Raw genomic sequence first — 25967 nt, 5'->3', positions numbered from 1 at the left:
AAAGACATCTCAAGCACCGCTGGCTCAGTAGGGTGTATATGCTGGGGATGTTGACGCCTCGAGGACTTCTGCGTTGGAGATACAGTCCTGCCACCTGATGCCAAGGATTCTCCGGAGGCAGCGAAGATGGAATGAATTGAGACGTCGCTCTTGGCTGACATACGTTGTCCAGGCCTCGCTGCGATAGAGCAAGGTACTGAGGACACAGGCTTGATACACTTGGACTTTTGTGTTCCGTGTCAGTGCGCCATTTTCCCACACTCTCTTGGCCAGTCTGGACATAGCAGCAGACGCCTTTCCCATGCGCCTGTTGATTTCTGCATCGAGAGACAGGTTGCTGGTGATGGTTGAGCCCAGGTAGGTGAACTCTTGAACCACTTCCAGAGCGTGGTCTCCGATATTGATGGATGGAGCATTTCTGACGTCCTGTCCCATGATGTTCATTTTCTTGAGGCTGATGTTTAGGCCAAATTCATTGCAGGCAGCTGCAATCCTGTCGATGAGTCTCTGCAGACATTCTTCTGTGTGGGATGTTAATGCAGCATTGTCAGCAAAGAGGAGTTCGCTCATGAGGACCTTCCGTACTTTGGTCTTCACTTTAAGACGGGCAAGGTTGAACAACCTGCCATCTGATCTTGTGTGGAGGAAAATTCCTTCTTCTGAAGACTTGAACCCATGTGAGAACAGCAGGGAGAAGATCCCAAACAGTGTCGGTGCGAGAACACAGCCCTGTTTCACGCCACTCAGGATATGAAAGGGGTCTGATGAGGCACCTCTATGCTGAATTGTGCCTTTCATATTGTCATGGAATGAGGTGATGATACTTAGTAGCTTTGGTGGACATCCGATCTTTGCTAGTAGTCTGAAGAGGCCACGTCTGCTGACGAGGTCAAAGGCTTTGGTGAGATCTATGAAAGCAACATAGAGGGGCATCTGTTGTTTGCAGCATTTCTCCTGTAGCTGGCGAAGGGAGAACAGCATGTCAATGGTGGATCTCTCTGCTCAGAAGCCACACTGTACCTCAGGGTAGACACGCTCAGCCAGCTTTTGGAGTCTATTTAAAATGACTCAAGCAAAGACTTCCCCCACTATGCTGAGCAGGGAGATTCCACGGTAGTTGTTGCAGTCACCGCGGTCACCCTTGTTCTTATAGAGGGTGATGATATTGGCATCGCGCATGTCCTGTGGTACTGCTCCCTGATCCTAGCACAGGCAAAGCAGTTCATGGAGTGCTGAGAGTATAACAGGCTTGGCACTCTTGATTATTTCACGGGTAATGCCGTCCTTCCCAGGGGCTTTTCCACTGGCTAGAGAATCAATGGCATCACTGAGTGCCAATTTTGTTGGCTGTTCGTCCAGCTCATCCATGACTGGCAGAGACTGGGCTGCACTGAGGGCGGTCTCAGTGACAACATTCTCCCTGGAGTACAGTTCTCGGTAGTGCTCCACCCAGCGGTCCATTTGCTTGCGTGGTCAGTGATTGTGTCCCCTGATTTAGACTTGGGGGGGGGGGGGTGATCTTCTTGATGGGTGGCCCAAAAGCTCTCTTAATGCCATCATACATTCCTCTGATGTTTCCGGTGTCTGAGGCCAGCTGAATACGACTGCATAGGTGTTGCCAGTAGTCATTTGCACAGCGCCTGGCTGTTCTTTGTGCAGCGCTTCTGGCTACTTTAAGTGCTACGGATGTCAAGTCGCTGGGGGCTTTCTTGTCGTTCAACAGTGCAATGCGCTTAGCGGCTATGACAGGTTCCAACTCTTCAAAGTGAGATTTAAACCAGTCTGCATTCTGCTCACGTTTGCCATAGAATCAATAGCAGCTTAAAGGAATTGCAACAGCATATTTGTCAAATCTCGGTTGGGTTTTAAAATTCAACCTGTTTTGACATGTAACATTTAAAAAAACTTTGTAATGTTTAAATAGTTTAGTAATTTTCAACAATAGATTATAACAATAATATGATCTGAATTGCTTTTGGGTCAATTTTTAATAACGTGCCAGTAGTGAAGTTCCTTTTAATTTGTTCATGGGATGTGGGCATCATTAGACTATTTTTTAAATTCCAGATTTTATTAATTAAATTCAAATTTCACAGTCTGCTGTGGTGGGATTTGAACTCATGTCCTTAGAGCACTAGCCTGGGCCTCTGGATTACTAGTCCAGTGATATTACCACGATGCCACGCCTCCTCTATCTTGAACAGGGTTTCCACTGCTCTTCCAGAGAAATTATGGTGGCAGAGCAAGAATAACTCTAAGATAAATTCCTGGCGCCTAATCAAATGTACCTGTTAACATTGATAAGGATTAGGACAAACCATTGGCTGATAGCATTTACAGATACCAATATCAAGTTTTTAAATCAAATCAGGTAGTTTAACCTCAACAGTCATAATGGCCCTGATAATAACTCCGAGCTGCATTCAGGGTGGAGGGCTGCAATATCAGGTGCAAAACCCCCAAAATGTTTCAACATGTCAGTCTGTGGTATTTTAATGAAACCATTTCTTTGTAAGATTACTTCTGGGTTTAACATTGATTGCATGATAGTGAAACCCACATGACACAAATGCAACTGGAGTGTTTAAAGGGTCAATCCAAAGATGGAATTTGGAGGTATTAGGAGTTTGCACAAAATGAGGGAGAAATTGACGCATTGCTGTGTGCAGTGAGAAATAGGATAGAAATATTCTTCCCCAGCAACGGGAGAAAGAAACCTGCTGCTGCAACAAAGAATGTATGGCTGGAGCTGGCCAAGGAAATCAGCAGCTGGAGCATTGTGCCAAGCTCATGGATTCAGTGCAGGAAGAGCTTTAATGACCTAACCAAGTCAGGAAAGGTGAATACAATTGCACTTTCACCTTTAACATGTTGTGCACATCACCCCGCTCCACCCCCACTCTGCCTTCTCAGGCCTTCTCCATCACATAACTCCTCACACTCAAGTGCAAGCGCACCCATCATTCACTTTCCATGGACTTCCCCACATCCCCATCCATCCACCATTTCCACTCACCCTTATCCTTATGCAATTTGATGCCTCAGAGTGCTAGTCACCCTCACCAAATGCACAGCAGCCATCAGGTGAAAACATGCCATTAGTCACTCATAGATACGTTGTTTCCCCCCATTGTAGAAGAGAACACAAAATGCAAAGGAAAGGAAGAAGACTGGAAGTGGTCCTCCACAGATTTCACAGTTGACAGCTGCAGAGGAGGAAGAATTGGTGATCAGTGGCATTTCAGCATCCCTGACCATTGGCGATGGAGAGATTGGGACCTCCAAGCCACCTGGTGACAGAATTAAATATCTTTTAATTCATTCACGAGATGTGGACATCACTGGCAAAACCAGCATTTATTGCCCATCTTTAAGAGTCCTTGAGACGGTGACAGTAAGCCACCACCTTGAGCCACTGCAGTCCATGTGTTGAAGGTGCTCTCACAGTACTGTTAGATAGGAAGTTCCAGGATTTTTACCTAACGATCATGAAAGAACGATGATGTAAATCAAAGTCAGAATGGTGTGTGACTGAAGAGGAACTTGCAGGCAGTGTTGTTGTCATGCACCTGCATCATTGGCCAACAGCATCTCAACAGTCCTAGCAGAGAACTGAGCAGCCTGCCCCTGCCTCTGCTGAAGCCACAGGGGTTGCACCACATACAAGCGGCAGGAAAAAAGAGTAAAGCTTTGTACCTCCACAAGGTTACGCACATGGCTGTTTGAGAAAAAGTTATGTTATTAAGTTTCCGTTGTTTAGTAAAATCACATACAACGTATTACTTTGCACCACTTTCCCATATTGCCCATTCTTGTTTACCTGTTGGCAACTCACCTTTTCAGTTGCTTGTTGATGAATGGAAAGACATGATTTGACAGGGACCAACAGGGGTTTGTGCAATGGATGGATTGTTGGCTACAGGTCTGCTTTATGTCAGTGAGATTGGGGGAAGTGTGGCCGTTAGATATGATTGTTACATCGGTTCAGTGGTAGTGACTAAATGAATTTGACAGCTTTAAGGAATTCTTGACTGGTGCTACATTGAGGGTGCCATCTTCATCCTCTGTCTTCTTCCCTTCATTGGACTCGCTTGCATACGATGTAAGCTCAGTGTTAATTGTATATTAATTGTATTTAATTGTATGCAGATTGTAGGCATTAACTGGGGATTCACATGCCCCCTTTAAAAAAGGAACAAACTAAAACTGTAGTTGTTGGGTGAGGAAGTAGATGTTTGTAATGTGCACCTTTGTAAATAAATGCTTATAAAAATGTGTAAAGATTGGCTCCAGTTCTATTCTTCACCATCTGGCTTCCTGGAATAGAACACACTATCAGAGAATGGTTGCCTAAAGGATGAAGGTCGGAAATTAAGAAAAAAAATTCAGGCAGAAAACTAAAATCCTATTCGCCAATGTGGAAAATGACAGAAAACAAGTGTAAATTGTCAGGATGTGATTACCCTCTGATGTTCTCTGAGTCTGAACCATATGACCAGTGGAAGAGTGAAGTGGATATGCGGACATGGGTTACATCCTTACCAAAGAGAAAACAAAGTATGGCCTTGGCATTGTCACTTCCTGCAAGAAGTAAAATCAGAAATAAAATATTTTGTGAGATGGGTACCCGTCAGTTAGATAATGATGGTGGTTTGGACCTTCTATTAAAGTTATTGGATAAAATCTACAAGAAAGATAAATAGAGGCATACAGTACAAAAGCAAGGAAGTCAATGATGATCTTTTATAAAACACTGGTTCGGCCTCAACTGGAGTATTGTGTCCAATTCTGGGCACCACACTTTAGGACGGATATGAAAGCATTAGGGAGGGTGCGAAAAGATTTACGAGAATGGTTCCAGGAATGAAGGACTTCAGTTACGTGGATAGATTGGAGAAGGTTGGGTTGTTCTCCTAAGAGAAGAGAAGGTTGAGAGGAGATTTGATAGAGTTGTTCAAAATCATGAGGGGTCTAGACAGAGTAGATAGGGAGAAATTGTTCCCATTAGAGGTCACAGATTTAAAGTGATTGCCAAAAGAACCAAAGGTGACATGAAGAAAAACTTTTTATGCAGCAAGTGGTTAGGATCTGGAATGCACTGCCTGAGAGTGTGATGGGGGCAGATTTAATTGTGGCTTACAAAAGGTAATTGGATAAGCACCTGAAAAGAAAAAAATTGCCGGGCTAAGGGGAAAGGCAGGGCAGTGTGACCTGCCAAATTTCTCTTACAGAAATCTGGCACAGACCCAATGGGCTGAATGGTCTCTTTCTGCATTGTATTCCTTCTATGATTCTATAAGAACCCACCTCTCAATACAGGATTACACACACACACACAACTGAATGCATTTGATCTAAATTCAGAAGTCGTTGCGTTGGAGCTGGTTTCTGGATGCACTACATTTTCATGAAATTTAACCTCCTGACCTGCACTTAAACCCGCACGTTCTTCAATATTAAATTCCCCAGAATATATCTTATATTGCGGTAAGTGACTCAGAAATGTACATTACCTCATGTTTGTTAGCTTTCATTTGGGTTTTCCCAAGCAAAATTAACAATGGTGCTGTTTTTTCCATTGCAGCCAAGTTGTCTATAGCTTTGTCATAATTTTTTAGAAAAGTTTGTACAGTGGCTTGTTGAATCGGAGATGAGTCAAGAGCTGTTTCAGCATGTAAAAGATAAAAGAATAGATTACGGAAAGGTCATGAAAACTTGATAAAATCATCAGTTAGAACGCCTTATACTAAGTAATGCTATATATACTAAATATAAACCTTCCAAGTCTTGCTTTTTGCCTTTTTAGAGTCCCATATAAGAATGAATAATTTGGGAGAAATATCTATTGTGCGCTAATTTGTTTCAAAGATACAAATTTGCTCTAAAAATGAAACATGCAGCGCAATTTTAACCTAATCCATCTGTCGGGATCGGATGCAATGCTGGTTTTACACCCCAAGAGTCAATGGAATGTAATACTGGGCGGGGTGTAAAACTGATGTTACATCTAATTCCATGCGTTTCCCACCCGCTGAGTTGGACTTGAATTATTCCCACTAATTCTGCACGTAGCAAATTTATGGTTTTTACAACTTTTAACAGTAATAGATCATTAATAACATTTTAAAAGGAACATTGGATGAACAAAATATGTAAATCAATAACATAACTGGCTGTACAAAATAAGGTCACAGAACAAGGAAAGAGATCAGCATTCACTCCTAAGTTTTACAGTTTAAATGCATGCCCCATTTATATTAGGAACTGAACCGCATCATCTGGTTTAAGTGAGCCAGATGGTACAGGTGGATCACCCACTCACAGACAAAGTAAGGCACTAGGTTCTCAACTCCATTACCTCCAGTTGCTAAATTGTTTTATTCCATCAATATTATGAACAGTCTTGGTTCTGTTACCATAATCAGTACAAATTCTGTAATTTATATTTAAATTGGTGGGGAAATGTAACAGTGAAAATAAGGGATTGATTCATTAAGAATATTTATGTAACTCTTGAACTTATAAAAATGTTGCAAAATGAGTGAATGAAGCCCATTTATTTCCTCTAAAAATGTCTTGAAGATTCCAGTCATTGCAATTTTTTTTGTCATGTTTTGCACTGTTAAAAAATGTGTTCACTTGTAATGCAAATTATTTGCGGGTGCAAACAATACTAAATCTGAATAGTCCTAAATACTCAAGTATATAGATTTGTTAATGAGATACTTTGGATAACTGGAAATTCATTTTTTCTGTCAGCTGGTTTCCCATCAAAATAACTTAGTTTGCATACAATTAGAACCTAATCACACCTGCTTTTATTAAATCTTCCTATAACTAAATATATATAAGCAAATTTTGAGAATATGACAATTGTGTGAAGCTGTTACCTTTATTGATCTCAGCAGAATATTGGATACAGAAGTTGGCAAGTTCAAGGTTTTTCATTTCATACAGATATTGTCCTCTTTAATAAAAATGAATCAAAAAAAACTATTATGTTACGAAACAGAATTTAATTTTATAAGTGTATCCTCATAGAATGTTTGTAAACAAATATTTTCAGCTCATTATTAGAAAGTCTATACTGTATTTGTTGTCTCACACAAATAACCAATGATACACACAATACAGAATGATTACATCGACTAACAAAATACACAATTCCAAAAACAGAATTATTGGGCTGAATTTAACGAGCGATCATGGCAGTGCGCTTTGAAGATGGCGGTCCGCTGCGTGGATTGCCCGTCGTTGAGCCCCTGCTATATTACGCCAGGTAGCTCATTAGCATGGAGAGGACGTCATCAGGGGCAGGCGCTCCATCCCCGGCAACGGCGTCCAGTGCCACCGTGCAGGCGCTGGCGCCATTTTTAAAGGGCTTCAGGCCCTTCAGTCTCATTTACATTTTTAAAGGTCCCGTTTCAATAAAACCTGCAGAAAAAATTTATTTCAACCTTGATTCCCCTCTCCCAACCCCCCCCCCCCCACTGAGTCCTCATGTAATAAATTGACAAATCCCCCAAAAAAAGCACCTTCTGATTTTCCGAACCTTCCCGCCCTAACTTCAGCACCTTTGACCCTCAACCCCTTCCCATCATCCCCACAAACAATAACAACAGGTCTCCCTGCTTCCTCCCCTTTCACCCTGAGAATTTCACTTCTTCCCTACCAATGTCACGCCTCGGATCTCCGAACGGAGATCCAAAGGCACGGGAGGTCTGGCCACCGGACAGAATATCAGCGTGGGACAGCCGTCGGGACAAGGTAAATTGATGTGAATTCATTACAATTTATTTACGTATTAAAGTGAAGGCTCTGCCACTGAGCGGCAGGGCATCCCACCGAGGCCTCGCCGCCGCCGGTAAAATGTGGCAGAGCCTTCCCTGCGCAGGGGTCAGGGTGGGCCTCTCCCGGAAGTATTTTCCGGGCCCCTCTGCCACAACCCTCACGTCAGAGGGCTGGTAACATTCAGCCCATTATTTTTAGTGACACAGTTTTGAATCTCAAAGTTTCTAATTTAACATTTTTGCTTCGAGATATGGGCTAGTACTGCATAGAAGAAAACTATTATTTTGTATATTCTTTCAATATTATTCTTACAAAGTAGAGTTACGTGGAAAGTTTGAACATCAGAAATTCCGAATGCAGATTGCCAAAACTGAATAACTCAGGTAAATAATGCCCCAATTTCAATTTTGCAAAATTTAACCCATGAGACTCTAACTTCAGACGTAAATACAACTTTGATCCATCTGAAATTGGAACTAAGTTTCTACTTAATTTTCTACATGCTCTTTCACAGTATCTAGCATTAGTACTAATTTAGGCACAATTTATATTCAAATTCAGTGAGAATTGCATTTCATTGAAAAGTACCAACATAATACTTCAGTAGCTAACTATATAAAAGTCTTAAACCAAATTTAATTTGATTACAAAGCATCTGAAATCTTATGCTACAGCCTTATTGAAGAAAATGCACCAATAGAGTTAATAATATGAAGAAATAGTTCAGAGGCTGATGAATTGATGCACCGAATTTTCATAGTGGTGCAGAGGCAGGACTGGAGGCAGCTGGCTGGCAATTTTGCACCACCGACTGGTGTACTAGTCTGCAGGCATATTCCCACCTCCGACTATTTTGAGGAAGGCTGTTTCTGGGGGGTGACAGCTACCCACCCAGCAGCAGCAGGTAGCCAATTAGGCCAATTAAAGTGCCTAATGAGGGCAATCTTTACAAGCAATCTGGAATTTTCCAGAAGGCATATGGGCCCCCACCTCCCCCCCAATCCCCCCACACCCGCTGAGATCAAAGCTCATTGGATGATGTGGGCAGCCTCCCAGTATCAGGCAGGGCACCAGTAACGCCTCATTTAATCGCCCCCACCCCCTACTACTGCGATTGCCAGAGGGAGGGCTCCCCCTCCACAATGCTGGCCTGGAAGCTGTGGCCACATCTTATTTTTAAATACTGAAACATCTTCAGAGGGTGCCTCCCTCTTGAGGCACCATCCCTTTCATGCACCTATCTCAATAATGCCCACCTCTGACAGCGAGGCTGCCTGTCTTTCAGCGCTGGACAGTCTCCTACTGGCCCTCCAGACTCAGGAATCCACCCGCCATCCTTAATTGGACAGGGATCATAGAGTAAGTAGTTGCCTCCTCCAAAATCTCCTTCCCACCGCCAGCATTTGTGGATTCCTGACTTGGAATACAAGCTGCAGGTGGGATCGGGACCTGAGAAGGAAATTCCTACCCAATGTATCTCTGGACAACTGCAGCGTGTTTTATTGTAAAAAAAAATGATGTCCACAACCATTTTAAAGATCAAATTAATTTAAGCAGTGTGAGGTCCTTCATTTTATCGAACATAGCAGAATACGTCACTAGAGTTGCTGTGTAATTGGAAGGCAACAGCCCAGAATATTAAGTGAGAAACTATATTTGACTCATCCTCCAAAACATTGCAAATCACATCAACTAAGCCGTCAAGAATAGAAATGTTCTCAAGGGGTGTACTCCTAGATTCCCAAGAAGCTCAAAGGTTGGGATTTTACTGCCAGAAATGAGGTCTTGATATTGGCAAGTAAAGTGGGTGGCATCGCTGCGCGGGCAAGGAGTGGAAGTTGAACTGTGATATTGTCGGGGCCATCCAATTGATGGTTGGCAGGCATGGGAGCTGGCCAGTTAGGCAGCATCAGTGCGGGGGGGGGGGGGGGTGGGGGAGGGGGGCGGGGGAAGTACCAGGTCAGGCTAGGCTGGTGCCTTCTTTAAAAAGCAGCCAGCAGTAGTTTTAGTTTAGTTTAGTTTAGAGCACTGAAACAGGCCCTTCGACCCACCAAGTCTGTGCCGACCATCAACCACCCATTTATACTATTCCTACACTAATCCCATATTCCTAGCACATCCCCACCTGTCCCTATATTTCCCTACCACCTACCTATACTAGGGGCAATTGCCAATGGCCAATTTACCTATCCACCTGCAAGTCTTTGGCATGTGGGAGGAAACCGGAGCACCCGGAGGAAACCCACACAGACACAGGGAGAACTTGCAAACTCCACACAGGCAGTACCCAGAATTGAACCCGGATCACTGGAGCTGTGAGACTGCAGTGCTAACCACTGCGCCACTGTGCCTCAGTTTTAATGGCAGGAGCCCCAGAGGAAACTGACAGAGAGGCCTAGCAACTGGAGTGATCAGGAAATGGCAGAAGGGAGAGAAGGGTGGCACCCAGGTTTTCTGCTGACTCCGTGGAGGCGCTCCTCCAGGCAGCACGGGCTTGGAGGGAAGTCCTTTTCCCTCAGGACAGGAGGAGGAGGAGGAGGCCGGCTCACCAGACAAAAAAGGCATGGATGGAGAAGTGGAGGAAGTGAGCAGCCACAGGGTGATCTCACGTGTGTGGCTGCAGTGTAGAAAGAGGATCAATGACTTAATGTGGTCACACAAGGTATGTGCAGTGGATAACATGAAGCTTGCACCCTTAAATGTGACAAAAGATTAATATGAATTTGGAGAAGGGGGTCCCCACCCAGTCAGCAGCAATGCCCAGGCAGTAGCATTGGCTGCCAAATGCCTGGAAGCCTCTCTGTGGAGGACACCTGTCAGTCAGACTTGATCCTTGCATTGCCAGTACTGAATAGCACCATGGACCAGGCATCCCTGTGGCGTCGTGATGGACAATTAGGCTCCCACCAACATAGGCATGGTGCGTGTCTATGAAGGGCAAGTGACAATGGTATTCTATAAGCTTGCAGGAGAACAGAGCTCATAATGTGCGAGACCAAGGGGAAGAACCGGAGGTGGCATGCCAGACATGATGATCCTCATGCCCATGGAAGAAGAGGCACTGGAGCTAGGAGGCATGAAGGCATAGCCAGCCATGGCTGATGGTGAGACAGGTGTGGAGTCCTGAGAGAGTGAATAGCCGAATAGATGGGGGCAATAAACACTCTGGAGAACACAAAGCACAGTGCTCATGTGTCCAGCACTAGTCACACATAGAGCTCCAGATGATGAGTAATCAGAAGGATGTGTTGGAAAGTGCGGTGCCCTCTCATCACTCTTCTGTCTCCGACAGGTCATGTACAAGATCAGGCAGCTGCAGAGCCTGTGGGACAGCCTTCTACCTCTGAGGAGGAGAACTCAGAGGATGCAGCATCGCATCATTATCCCCCACCCTCCACCAGCACAGATACTCTCACAACGAACAATTGTGCATGTGTAGCAAAGGGGTCACAATCTGGTGAGCACAGCACAATTGTGCCTGAGCAGTTGCCGAAGGCAGTGACAGTTCAGGCCACTCACACTAGGAGGACTGTAGGAGGGCCCCGGTGATGCTCAGCTTCAGGCTGATGACATGCTTCTGGAGTCAACAACAAGGCAGCATATGCTGGAGCTGCAGTGTGAGATGCACGAACATCTGGCAGAGCTTCCAGAGCTTTTGCTCACCCATGCACGAACAATGGAGGAGTCCATCCAGGCCATGAGTGCAGCCATGTCTCTGACATGTGCTCGCATGGCATCCTCTATTGAGACAGTGGCAACCCTCATGGAGATCCATATCCAGCAAACCACATAGTGGATGCTGGAGATACATGCACACCTGCATGCCATTGCCTCCTACATGAACTCTGTGGAGCAATGGCTGAGCGAGAGGGGGTGAGATGCATGGAGTCATCGCTGGTGGTCAAACCCTTCAGGTGAGCAGGGAGGGCAAGTCTGCCCTGAAAGGGTAGAGGAGCGGTTGCCTGAAGCACCTGCGGGCTCCTCTCAGGGTGTTCCTGTCATGGATGGCAGGTCCTTGTACCCTCTGATGGTGACACCAACGCCTCAGGAATCCACAAAGACAGAGCAGCTCCTGCACCCGTGCAGGAGGTCCCCAATATGCCTGGGCCATCAGGCAACCAAAGGATGACCGCCAAGGCCATCGAAAGCCTCGGAAAAGAAAGGTCAGCAGCCTGCCTCCAACTCAGCTGACAGCGCAGGAGGAGCACCACAAAGCAGCATCCACAAGTGCATCTAGCTGCATTTGGGTTTCACGGTGTTTTATTATGTAGTTTGATGTCACCTTGCTGTTTAATTGTCCTTATTCAAATCTGATATATGCTGCACCACAAAAAGAATTCTTTACTCATTTATCCACTACTGGCCCATTCACAGTTTGATTGCTCTTGCAAAGGATGTGATGGGAACGACCTCACTGCATTAGGTCAATACATTTTCCATGTCTTGGCCTGATGTGACGATGAGTCCAGCGAGATTCAAGGAAAGGTCAACAGGGCTATAAAAGGTAGAAGATTTCTTTGACTGAATGGGTGTGTAAGAAAGGATCATGAAAAACATGTCTGTATTCATGAGTACCTAGCCTCCCTTGAGCATATCTCATTGTACCTCGCCTGTGTCTGCCTGGTCAGAAGCCTCCTCCAAATCCTCATCCTCAGTGGAGGCACCATGCTGTAAGATGTCCTCATTGTTCAAAGCTTCTCTCCTCTGTAGCGCCAGGATGTGCAGAACACAGCACACCACCACAATACGTGAGCCCTTGCTGGGGCACATTGAAGGGCTCTACCAGATCAATCCAGGCATCTGAACTGCATCTTCAGAAGCCATATCACCTGCTTGATGGTCGCTGGAGTTGATGTGTGGCAGCTGTTGTATCTCTCCTCTGGATCTGTGCTGGGGTTCTACACAGGCATAGGGAGTCATGCGTTCAGTGGGTAGCCCTTGTCACCCAGTATCCATGCTTGAAGTCACGGCGGGGATGGGGGGGCCTGAAAAGCTCAGATACCTGGGACTGCCTCAGTATAAAGGTGTTATGACAGCTTCCTGGGAACCTTGCACAGATCCGAAGGATCCATTTGCTGTGGTCGCAAACCAGTTGTAAATTGAGTGTATGGTTGCCCTTTCTATTGATGAAGGCTTCTGCCTCGTCTGTGGGTGCCATGATGGCCACACGCATGCAGTCGATGACACCCTGCACCTGGGGGAATCCAGTGATGGCCCCGAATCCTATAGCCCTCTCAGCCTGACTGTCTGGATCAGTGTGAAACTGTGCGTATTGGTAGACCCTCTTGAACATGCCATTGGTGACCTTCTTTGATGCAGCAATGAGCCACACACTGGGAGAACCCAAAAGTATCACCAGAAGATCACTGGAATGATCCTGAGGTGCAGAAAGTCTGTGCTACAGTGACCTTCACCACCACAAGCAATGGATGGCCAACTCTTCCCATTGGGCTCTTCCATCATGGCGCAAGGCCCGGTGACCACCTCCCTGGAGAAGCACAGGCTTTGACAAAACTGCTGCTCTGATATTTGCATGAAGCAGACCATCTGATGGTATACCTTCTCTGGTTCTGTCTGTCTTCTCCACACAAGAGACTGGTTGTGTGTCATCCTTGTCAGTGCTCCCTTCCAGCATCATGATCCTGGTGCCCCTCTGGGTGCTGCAGCTCCGCTCTCAGTAGTTGCAGCTCTCTCCCTCTCTGTTGCTCCTCCTCATTGAAGGTCTCAAAGCCCGAGTGAATGAGACTCATTGCAAATTGCTTCATTCACTTCCCAAGGCCTCCCACTCCACTTTACTCTCTACATACTTAGGGCAAGTCAGCGAGGACACTCAATCAGAATGCCTCCACTGTGCTTGCTATGTTTGGCAAACCTCCAGATTGCCACTGCTGCAGTTTATTCGCTATCACCCACCCTACAATTTATTTATTTTTTATTTATTTAGAGATACAGCACTTAAACAGACCCTTCGGCCCACCGAGTCTGTGCCGACCATCAACCACCCATTTATACTAATCCTACACTAATTCCATATTCCTACCACATCCCCACCTGTCCCTATATTTCCCTACCACCTACCTATACTAGAGGCAATTTATAATGGCCAACTTACCTATCAACCTGCAAGTCTTTGGCATGTGGGAGGAAACCGGAGCACCCGGAAGAAACCCACGCAGACACAGGAAGAACTTGCAAACTCCACACAGGCAGTACCCAGAATCGAACCCGGGTCGCTGGAGCTGTGAGGCTGCGGTGCTAACCACTGCACCACTGTGCTGCCCCATGGCTGCCAACTGCAGTCAAGACTGACCGTCAGCTGAGCTTCCGCCTCCTTATTGCTGGTGAGAACATAAGAATATAAGAAACAGGAGCAAGAGGAGACCACCCGGTCCCTCCAGCCTGTTCCACCAATCAATAAGATCATGGCTGATGTGATCTTGGCCTCAACTCCACTTTCTTGCCTGCCACCCACAAATGAGGCTCTGAAGCTTTGTTGTTCTCCTGCGCTTGCGCCCCTCACAGTGGCGCAGTGGTTAGCACTGCAGCCTCACAGCTCCAGGGACCCGGGTTCGATTCTGGGTACTGCCTGTGCGGAGTTTGCAAGATCTCTCTGTGACTGCGTGGGTTTTCGCCGGGTGCTCCGTTTTCCTCTCACCGCCAAAGATTTGCAGGTGATAGGTAAATTGGCTGTTGTAAATTGCCCCTAGTGTATGTAGGTGATAGGGAATATGGGATTACTGTAGGGTTAGTATAACAATGGGTGGTTGTTGGTCAGCACAGACTTGGTGGGCCGAAGGGCCTGTTTCAGTGCTGTATCTCTAAATAAATAAAAATAAATAAAATTAAAAATAGCTCTTAAAATTGCCATTAATTGCTTGTTTAACAGTCTCAGTTACCTTCCCACTGCTTTCAAGCATGGCCTCCACCCGCCAGCTCAGCCCCCTCTGGGAATATCCCCTAGCAACGTAAAGATGTCGGGCTTCCCTCCCATGCTATCCACTGGCACTTTGCTGCCCCTTCGCCAGTCCCACCCCTGCCATCCCTCCACCACCACATACATACGTGCTAAGTCAGAGAGGACACTCAACCAGAGTTCCTCCGCTGTGCCAGCCAAGTTTGGCTTGCCTCCAGACTGCTACTGCCGCGATCTACTCAGTTTCACCCTCCCTACAAGCCACGCCACCTCTTTCAATGGCGGCTGACTGCAGCTAAGACTGACCTTCTGCTGAACTTCTGCCCCCTTTTAGCTGTCGAGGCTCTGAAACTCCATTGTTCCCATGTGTCCCTTGCGAAATGGGAAAATGATGGTAAAATTGCAATTAATTGTTTGTTTAACATGCTTAATTACTGTCACGCCACCTTCATCGTGGCCTCCTCCCGACAACCCGGCCGCCTCTGGGACTATCATTGGGCTTCCCTCCCAACACCATTCGTCACCATTTTTCCATCCCTGCCTCCACCCAGCCCATCTGAATGCGCTTACAGAATTCCAGCTAAAGTGTCTGGCCCACCAGGGGAATCCAGAAGAAATTTCACATAAGTTTCCCAGGTGTGTTCATTTGCAGTCCCATTACTGTAGGTATTGTTGTAAAAGGGGGTAATAGCTGGGGAAAGAGATCAGAAGTTGGGTATCTCAAGGCAGGGTGAGAAATCAGGAGCCAGGTGTCTTGGGCTGGAGGGAAGGAGATTGGGAGTCAGGCACCTCAGGATTGGGAGAATGTGATTCAGGAACCTCTGTGCCAGGTTGGGTGAGAGAATGGGAGTCAGGGATCTCAAGGCTGGGGCTGGGAGAATGGAATCAGGGAACTGAGTGCAGGGGATAGGAGAATGGAAATTGAGCACCTTGGGGCCAGGGGTGGAAGAATGGGAAACAGGATCTCAAGAGCGGGGGGTTGGGAGAATGGGAAACAGGACCTTGAGGCCCGGGGTTGGGAGAATGTGAATTGGGATCTCAGGTCAGGGAAAGGAGATCGGAACTGAGTGATAACAAGGCTGCGGGTGGGGAGAATGGGGTGGGGAATCCCAGGTCGGTGTAGGGAGATCAGATGTTGGGGAGTCCGAGAGCACTGGCAGTCGAGAGGGTCCTTTCGTATGAGTTTGGGAGGAGCCCTCCTGCTCCTACCCGCACCAGGTTCAGTTAAGTTACTTGCCTCCTTTGTTATAGGCATTCCCTATAGCTGGTTTCCCTGAGTTTTTTTATTTGTACTTGGGACGTGAGGATCACTGGCTAGGCCAGCATTTATTGCCCATCCCTAATTGCCCTTGAGAAGGTGATGGCGAGCCGCCTTCTTGAACCACTGCAGTCCATGTGGTGTAGATACACCCATAGTGCTGTTTGCAAGGGCGTTCCAGGATTCTGACCCGACGACAGTGAAGGAATGGCGGTATAGTTTCAAGTCAGGATGGTGTGTGACTTGGAGGGGAAGTTGCAGGTGGTGATGTTCCCATGCATCTGCTGCCCTTGTCCTTCGAGGTGGTAGAGGTTGTGGGTTTGGAAGGTGCTGTCAAAGAAGGCTTGGCGAGTTGCTGCAGTGCACCAGTGGTGGAGGGGGTGAATGTTGAAGGTGGTGGGTAGGCTGCTTTGTCTTGGATGGTGTCAAACTTCTTGAGTGCTGTTGGAGCTGCACTCATCCAGGCAACTGCAGATTATTTCATTGCACTCCTGACTTCTGCATTGTATGTGGTGGACAGTAAAGGCCTGCTCGGGTATAAAATTGAAACCCGACCAGGGTCCCGCGTCGACCACATCCAACCTGAACCCGACCTGGGCCCGAGTCCTTTAATTTTTTTCCGTGCCAGATCTGACCCAACTACCGTAATAAAGTTAATGATATCAAACAGGTTATTGTGCTCTACCTTGTCCAAATGTTGTGATCCTGTTCATCCATTCCGGCAGCAGGCTATTCCTGCAGAATCATGCCGATGGAGTTGGGAATCTGAGCTTGATCTCGTCACCAGGAACCAACGGCACGCACAAACCCTCCCCAACTTTCACACACGTGCATCCATAATGCACTGTAGTGTAGAATCACTTTGGATGCATGGAAGCTACAGCATGAGCGCGATGACGTCATAGAGACGCTCACTGCAGAGTGTGGAGTCCAGACTGCACGTTTCCTGCCTTGACCTGAATGTTCAATTGAAGAAGATTACTTCACGGAGCAAAGCAGCACTGTTCACATCCAGCCCGTCCCGAGCCTGAGTGCTGGGCTCAGAAGAGAGACCTGACCCGAACCTGACACATGTCGTCGGGTCTGGTCAGGTTCGTGTCGGGTAGCCACGCTTTAGTGGACAGGCTCTGGCAAGTCAAAAGTTGTGTTACTCGCTGTAGTCTTTAAATTGCTTCTGTAGCCAAAGTATCTAAATGGCTGCTCCATTTAAGTTTCTGGTCAATGGTAATCCCCAGGATGCTGATGGTGAGGGATTCAGCAATGGTAATGCCATTGAACATCAAGGGGAGATGGTTAGATTCTCTCTTGTTGGAGGTCGGCATTGTCTGGCACTTGTGTGGCATGAATGTTACTTGTCACTTGTCAGCCCAAGCCTGAATGTTGACCAGGTCTTGCTGCACACAAGCACAGATTACTTCAGTATATGAGGTACAAATGGTACAAAACAATGTGTATTCCTCAGTGAACATGTCCACTTCTGACCATATGATGGAGGGAAGGTTGAATGAAGCAGAGTTGGGTCTAGGACACTACCTTGAGGAACTCCTGCAGCAATGGCCTGGGGCTGAGATGATTGGGCTCCAACAACCTTTGTGCTAGTTATGACTCCAACCAGTCGAAAATTTTCCCCTTGATTCCCATTGACTTCAATTTTGCTAGGGCCCCTTGATGTTAAGGGCAGTCATTCTCTCACTCTACCTTGGAATTCAGCTCTTTTGTTCATGTTTGGACAAGGCTGTAATGAGGCCTGGAACCAAGTGACCTTAGCAAAACCCAAACTGAGCATCAGTGAGCAGGTTATTGCTTGATTGCACTGTCAACAACACCTTCCATCAGTTTGCTGATGATTGAGAGTAGAGTGATGGGGCAGTAACTTGCCAGATTGGATTTGTCCTACTTCTTGTGGACAGGACACACCTGGGCAATTTTCCACATTGTCAGCTGATGTCAGAGTTAATGCAGAAAGGATGTTTCCCCTGGCTGGGGAGTCCAAAACCAAGGCTCACAGGGCTGAATTTTACAGAGCCCCCCGATATCGAGCGTCGTGGTGGGGAAGGGGGCTGGAAAATGCCTCTGGGAGAGGGCCGTCACGCACCCCGGCGCCGGGAAGGCCCGGCCCGATATTGCCGGCAGCAGTGAGGCCTCGTGGCATCCCCCCCACCTCTCAGCGACAGGAACCCTATTTAAATTAACTAAAAACATTGAATTCAATACCCTTACGTTCCCGCCATCTGTCCTGGTGCGATCTTCCTGCCGGTGGCCGGCACTCCTGTGCCTTTGGATCCCGTCCAGGGAACCAACATGTAACACTGGTGGGGAGGGGGGAGGAGGTAAGTTTCTCAGTGCAGGAGGGAGGAGCGGGGTCAAACTAATCTCATTGGTGTCGGGGATAGTGGGAATGGTTATAGTTTAAGGTTTACGTACTTTGGCGGGGGAAGGTCAGTTGGCCAAAGTAAGTGTTTTGGGGGGGAGAGTGCAAGTAATTTATTCTATGGTTATTGGGAGGTGGGAGGGGGGCAAATTAAATGTATTTAAATTTTTTTATTCACTGTTGCTTTAAATATTGAAATTGATAGGTAGGGCTCGAAGCCCTTTAAAAATGGCATCAACACCTGCGCACAGGCAGCTGGCGCCATTGCTGGGGAAGGACAGCCCGCCCTCTCCACGCCATCGGGGGGGCAATCTGCCCAAGCTATTTAAATGAGCTGCGACACCAATTTCAGTGGTGGAAGGATAAATTTCAGCCCACAGTCTCAGAATAAAGGGGAAGGCCATTTGGGACTGAGATGAGGAGGAATTTCTTCACTCACAGGGTGGTGAATCTTTGGAATTCTCTGCCACAGAGGGCTGTGGAAGTTCAATCATTGAGTATGTTCAAGACTGAGATCAATAGACTTCTACATATTAAAAACATCAAGGGTTACAGGGATAGTGCAGGAAAATGGTGTTGAAGTAGATCAGCCATAATCTCATTGAATGGCAGAATGGGCTCGAAGGGCTAAAGGGCTGAATGGCCTACTCCTGCTCCTATTTCTTTTATTCTTGTTCTTGTTGTAGTTTTCGTGGAACAGTTTGGCTAGGAGCACAAGTAGTTCTGGGGCACAAGTCTTCAGTACTACAGCCGGGATGTTGTGAGGGCCCATAGCCTTTGCTATATCCAGTGCGTTCAGCTGTTTCTTGATATCACGTGGAGTGAATCGAATTGTCTGAAGACTGGCATCTGTGATATTGGGGACCTCAGGAGGAGGCCAAGATAGATCAACCACTCGGTATTTGTGGCTGAAGATGGCTGCAATTGCTTTGGCCTTGTCTTTTGCACTAACCTGCTGGGCTCTGCCATCATTGAGGATGGGGATGTTTGTGCAGCTTCCTCCTCTGTTAGTTATTTAATTGTCCACTACTATTCATGACAGGATGTGGCAGGACTGCAGAGTTTTGATCTGATCCATTGGTTGTGGGAAGGCTTAGCTCTGTCTGTAACATGCTGCTTCTGCTGTTTAGCATGCAAAAATCTTGTGTTGTAGCTTCACCAGGTGGCATCTAATTTTTAGGGATTACATAGGATATATGGCACAGAAACAGGCTGTTCAGCCCAACCAGTTCATGCTGGCGTTTATACTTCACTCGAGCCTCTTCCCATCTTTCCTCAACTAAAGTTATTATCGTAACCCTCTATTCCTTTCTCCCTCATATGCTTGTCTAGCTTCCCCTTAAATACATACATACTACTCGCTTCAACCATTCCCAGTGGTCGTGAGTTCCACATTCTCACCACTCTTCAGGTAAAGAAGTTTCTTCTGAATTTCTTATTAGATTTCTTGATGACTGTCTTATATTGATGGCCTCTCCCCCGCAATTGGAAACATTCTCTGTATCCACTTTATCAAAACCTCCGCTTTATTCAAAGCCCTCTATTAGATCACCCCTCAGCCTTCTTTTTTCAAGAGAAAAAAAACCCACCCTGTTCACACTTTCCTGATGTGTATACCAACACATTTCTGGTATCATCCTTGTAAATCTTGTCTGCACCTTCTCCAGTGCCTCTGTAGCCTTTCTATAACATGCAACCAGAGCTGCATGCAAGGTTCGATAGAGGTTTATCATAACTTCCCTAGTTTTCAATCCTATCCCTCTAGAAATAAAGCCTAGAGCTTGGTTTGCTGTTTTTCTGGCCTTGCTAACCTGTGGCACAACTTTTAATGATTGGATGTAGTTATATGCTCCGAGATCCCTTTGTTCATCTACCCAATCTAAACTCGCACTTTCCAAGTAATATGTGACCTCCCAGTTCTTCCTACCAAACTCTACTCCCTCACATTTGTTTATGTTGAACTCTATCTGCCAATTATTTGCTCATTCTGCAAATTTATTAATGTCCTCCTGTATTTAGTTTCAGTCCTCCTCAGGATTGACCATACCCCTCTCCCCCACAATTTGGTGTCATCTGCAAATTTAGAAATTGTGTTTTTGATTCCAAAGACCAAATCATTAATGTTAATTGTGAACAGCACTGATTCTTGTGGAACATCACTTCTCACCTTCTGCCACTCTGAATAACTACCCTGTACTCCCACTCTCTGCTTTCCATTTTGAAACCAGTTGGTAATCCATTCTGCCACTTGTCCCTTGACTCCGTATTCTCTGACCTTATTCATTAGTATATTATCGGGCACCTTATCGAAGGCCTTTTGAAAATCCAGATAAATTACATCTACTGCATTGTCTACTCTCTCTGTTACCTCAAAAAATTCAATAAGGTTGGTCAAGGCCTTTTGAACTCCATGCTCATTTTCATCATTATATTTTTCTTTTGTAGATATTCTTCTATTCTCTCCTTTTGTAGGACTCCATTATTTTTCCTACCACCAATGTAAGCTGACTGGTCTGTAATTCCCTGGGCATGTTCTGTCCCCCTTCTTAAATATAGGAATTACGTTAGCTATCCACCAGTCCTCTGGCACTACACCTTTTTCTAACAAATTATTAAATATGTGTGGTAATGCCTCTGCTATCTCTTCCCTAGATTTTTTAAGATGTGCGGATGCAATCCAGCCAGACCATGGGCTTTATCCTCTTTTGAGTTTGCTAAGTTTATTTGATACATACATTTTTAAAAATTTTAAATGCATTTATCTGATTTCTCATCTCATCATTCAATGTCACGTCTACTTGTTCTTTCTCACTAGTAAATGCCAAAGCAAAATAATTATTTAATATTTCTGTGATCTCTCTATCGTTATCTGTTGTTTTATCTTGTCTATCCGTTAATGGTCTTATTTCCATCCCAGCCTTCCCTTTTTCCTTGATGTGCCTGTAAAACATTTTACTATTTTGTTTCATGTTCCTTGTTAATTTAATTTCATAATTCTTCTTTGCTTTCTTAATTTGTTTTGACTTCTCTCCTCATCATGCACTCCTCTGCTGTCTATGTACTTAATGTATGCCTCTTTCTTAACCTTCAATTATTCCCTTATGTTTTTATTCATCCAAGGATTCACCAGTGCTTAGTTTGTTCTTTCCTTTTAGTGCAATATATTTTTCCTGCACTCTGTTGTATATTGTTTCCCATTATTCTACATTGTTGTTTGCCAATATGTTGCCCATTTTATTTTCCCAAGTTCTAATCTCAGCTCCTGAAAATCAGCTTTCCTCCAATCCCTTAACCTGTTTTTTTGTCACAGTCTTTCTCTATTAACATCTGGTGTCCAGACTGGCTAAGAGGGTGTGGGAAAATGGCACACTGACACGGAACACAAAAGTCCAAGTGTTTCAAGCCTGTGTCCTCAATACCTGGCTCTACAGCAGCGAGGCCTGGGCAACGTATGTCAGCCAAGAGTGATGTCTCAACTTATTCCATCTTCGCTGCCTCCGGAGAATCCTTGGCATCAGGTGGCAGGACCGTATCTCCAATGCAGAAGTCCTCGAGGCGGCCAACATCCCCAGCATATACACCCTACTGAGCCAGCGGTGCTTGAGATGGCTTGGCCATGTGAGCCGCATGGACGATGGGAGGATCCCCAAGGCCTCATTGTACAGCAAGCTCGTCACTGGTATCAGACCCACCAGCTGTACATGTCTCCGCTTTAAAGACATCTGCAAACACGACATGAAGTTCTGTGACATTGAACACAAGTCGTGGGAGTCAGTTGCCAGTGATCGCCAGAGCTGGCGGACAGCTTTAAAGGTTGGGCTAAAGAATGGTGAGTCAAAGAGACTTAGCAGTTGGCAGGAAAAAAGACAGAACAGCAAGGAGAGAGCCAACCGTGTAACAGCCCCGACAACCAATTTTATCTGCAGCGCCTGTGGAAGAGTCTGTCACTCTAGAATTGGCCTTTATAGCCACTCCAGGTCACTCCAATGACCTCCTCTAGGCGCTTACCCATTGACTCTCGAGACAAGGAGGCCAAAGAAGAAGATTAACATCTGAAAATGTATTATATTATGGTCACTATTACCTAGATGTCGCTCTGCTTTTACTTCTCTTATCTGCTCTGGTTCAGTCCCCATTACTAGATCCAACAGCAAATCTTCCCTTGTTGGGCTTTTTATTGGGTTCAAAAGGAACTCCATTCCCTTATCCCCTTTACTTATCTCTTCTGTCCAATTAATATCAGAGTAATGGAAATGCCCCATGAATATTACTCTATCTTTTTACTCAATTCCCTAATTTGTCTACCCCACAACCCTCCGAGACATCTGAGCTCATCTAATTCTGACCTCTTAAGCATTCCTGATTTTAATTGCTCTATAACTGGTGGCCATGCCTTCAGCTGCCTAGGCCCTAAGCTCTAGAATTCCCTTCCTAAACCTCTCTGCCTCTCTATCTTTCTTTCCTTCTTTAAGATGCTCCTTAAAACCTGCCTCTTTGCCCACGTTTTTGGCCATCTGCCCGAATATCGCCCTTTGTGGCTCAGTGTCAAATTTTGCATTATAATGCTTCTGTGAAACCTTGTTACATTAAAGGCTATATAAAAAACATGGTTTTTTCTGTTGTTATATTATGCAATGCGCCAGAGTACAGTTCATGCAGCAGATTGATTGTCATCAACACAATATCCTGAACCAATTAAAGACCTCTGCAGCACCAAATTTGCACATATCTTTGTTCCTGAAACTTAAACAACTTCCAACAAGCATGTGGATCTTCCAGTATGAACTATCTGATGAATTTTATAGCAAGGCAAACAATGAAAGGGATTTATTTGCTACTGTCTCCATCGTGTGGCTACAAAACAAACTGCAGAAACAGTTTGAGAGCATTAAATAACTTACCAATCAATGGACAGCAGCTATGCACGTCCGATTGTTAGTTTGGCTTAAACTTGAAATAATCACAGAATAGAATCATAGAATGGTTACAGCACAGAAGGAGGCCATTCAGCCCATTGTGTTCATGCCAGCTCTCTGCAAGAGCAACTCACCTAGTCACAATACCCCGCCTTTTCCCTGTAGCCCTGAAATTTTATGTGACTATCTTCTATTTGTGTCCTCTAAATTTGATCTTACCCACAAGTGGAAACATTTTCTCTACACCTCCCCTTTCATGATATATCAGGTCACCCTTTAGTCTTCTCTTTTCTACAGAAAAGAGCCCCAGCCTCTTTCTTGACAACTGTCAACTCCCAGCCCCTCACACATCGCCCCGCCCCCCCAACCCCCACCCCCACAACACTGACAATGCAGCTGGACAGTGTGAAATATCATCTGTTGATGACAAAAAGACAGATTCAGCCCAAACTACTTGATTAAATTAATTTGGCTTTGCCAGGAAGTGAAATCCAGGACTACAGAAACTAAAAACAGAATAATTGGTGGATTATGAAGCAATAAGTTGCCCAATGTTGATGTTGGCCAGGCGCTATGCACTATTTGAACAAAAGCAAAATATTGAGGATTAATGTAGGATTAGTATAAATGGGTGGTTGTTGGTCGGCACAGACTCGGTGGGCCGATGACCTGTTTCAGTGCTGCATCTCTAAAAAAAAAACATTGATCAAAAGGTTCCAATCACCTTATCTTCTACTGCTGCATAACATCATGTCTGCTTGTGTGTCAGCTAACTAACTTGTTCACGCAACTAACCTACTACAGTTATAAGGTGCTTTAAGGGAAATGAGGTTGCCAGGCCCATCTCTGAAGCTCCTTCATGTTTAGTGATTTGAGGGAGCCTAAAGGAAATGTGTTCAATGCCACTCTCTGGAGAAATAATAACATCTGCACCCATTCCTTGCAGTCTGTCGGCTCAGAGTTACTACTGTTTGGTGTCATTACAGAGAAGGTAGTCCCAACCAGGTCTTGGAAGTCCTGTGTAAGTGTGATGTTCACTCATCTATCAACACAGTGTTAACTATCAGTCCAGATGCCAACAATGTTGTTAGAAACTGCTCTTGGTGTCCTGATACTGCACAAATCTCCCAGGCTATACCTGTTTCCAGGTTGCTCAGCAGGTTTAGGAAATTTTCCACAAAAAGTTGCAGATATGGTTAGTGGACTGCTCAAATTTGTCCATCATCTCATCCATATGCTTGGAAACCATCCCCCTGACTTCACATGAGATCAATACTCCTTACTTATAGTCCTTTTGAAAACTCAGTGCCTATGCACTAGGCTCTTAGGTCATTCAACGAAGGGTATACATTTCTCCACACTGTGTTGATACACTGTCCCTCTATTCCACTCCCAGGTCCCTATTTTCACTAATGGCCAGTGCTTGATCAAGTGACAATCTTTCTAAGTCACTAGCTACTTCCTCCCAAGTGGGTCTCTCTGCATTGGTGTTTACACAGACAAGATGCCAAGATGGAATTGGATAAAGTGGCAGAAGCTTTTAATCTGGACATGCCTGGGTAAGCATCTGATTGGCAGGCCTATTCCTGTAAGACACCCTCTAAGATGTGACAGGCAGAAGATCTTGTTTACTTCTGCTTTCAGCCCTTCTCCTCACTCCTAGAATAGGATCCACTTTTTCTCACCTTCCATCTGACCAGCCTCTGCAACCTCCAATGTGATCCCACCACCAAACATACCATTCCTTCCCCTCCCCTCCCACTTCCAAAGACACTGATCCCTTCATGACACCTTGGTCTACTTCTCAGTGACCTATAATACCAGCTGTCCTTTATCCGCAACATCCCATGCAAGTGCAGGAGATGAAACACATGCCCTTTCACCACCTCCCAAACCACATCCAGGGCACTAAGCACCTCACCTGAGTGAGACAGCAATTTACTTATACTTCCTCCAACCTAGTATACCATATTTGCTGCTCACAATGTGGACCCATCTAGTTTGGGGAGACCAAATGCAGACTGGGTTATCACCATTGATAAACACTTCCTCCCCTCTGCAAATGCAACACTGAGTTTTCGGTCACTCACCAATTTAAATCTCTGCCCCATTTCCACTCCAATCTATCTGCCCTTAGCCTCTCACACAGTTACAATGAATCTCAACACAAGATCAAGGAACAGCGCATTTTCTACTAGGCACCTGACAGCCTTCTAGCTCAAACATTGACTTTAACAACTTCAGACTGTTGGCACAGCTCCCATTTTCTCTCATCGAGCAGGTATTGTTACTGTGAATGAGGGAAGTTGTAGGTTGGTGCTAAGGATAGGGTGCCCTAGTGTTACATGATTGTCGGGTGATCTGCTCCCCTGATGTCACCTGTCTTCTTCTCTTATCTGTAAATAATGGCTGTCTAATAACTGCATAAAATCTTAAAGAAATGATTTGGATATTATAGAAATCACTCTCTTATTAAGAAAGATTCTATAGTCAGGCTGACAGACACAGGACAGTGTAGGCCTTTTATCTTGGCCAAGGACATGACTCTAGCACAGGCTCCGAAACAAGATATTCCCTAAAGCTAATAAGATGGAGCCTCATACCCTCTCCAGACAAGCGTCTGGCAGAAGTTTACAAATGGTACCTAGCAAGCAATAAGCCACAAGTCAACTTCAGGGGCAGAGTGATGCCATGGGAGGGTTTTACTTTTAGTACCTG

The 25967-nt window shown here is 45.6% G+C and overlaps 1 protein-coding gene across 4 annotated transcripts in view; it reads right to left on the bottom strand.

The window, feature by feature from the left end:
• ttc6 (tetratricopeptide repeat domain 6) overlaps window positions 1-25967 on the bottom strand; it is a 414842-nt gene that overhangs the window by 98423 nt on the left and 290452 nt on the right. For all 4 annotated transcript variants that reach the window (XM_068039290.1, XM_068039292.1, XM_068039293.1 and 1 more), the window contains 2 exons: window positions 6891-6967; window positions 5514-5662 (listed from right to left, as the gene is read on the bottom strand). In XM_068039290.1, the coding sequence (XP_067895391.1) occupies window positions 5514-5662; window positions 6891-6967 (226 nt within the window). The remainder of the gene's footprint in view (window positions 1-5513; window positions 5663-6890; window positions 6968-25967) is intronic.

This window comes from Heterodontus francisci, chromosome 9 (assembly GCF_036365525.1).
Source record: "Heterodontus francisci isolate sHetFra1 chromosome 9, sHetFra1.hap1, whole genome shotgun sequence".
Taxonomy (NCBI): Eukaryota; Metazoa; Chordata; class Chondrichthyes; order Heterodontiformes; family Heterodontidae; genus Heterodontus; species Heterodontus francisci.
This window is presented reverse-complemented; position numbering and strand designations above follow the sequence as displayed.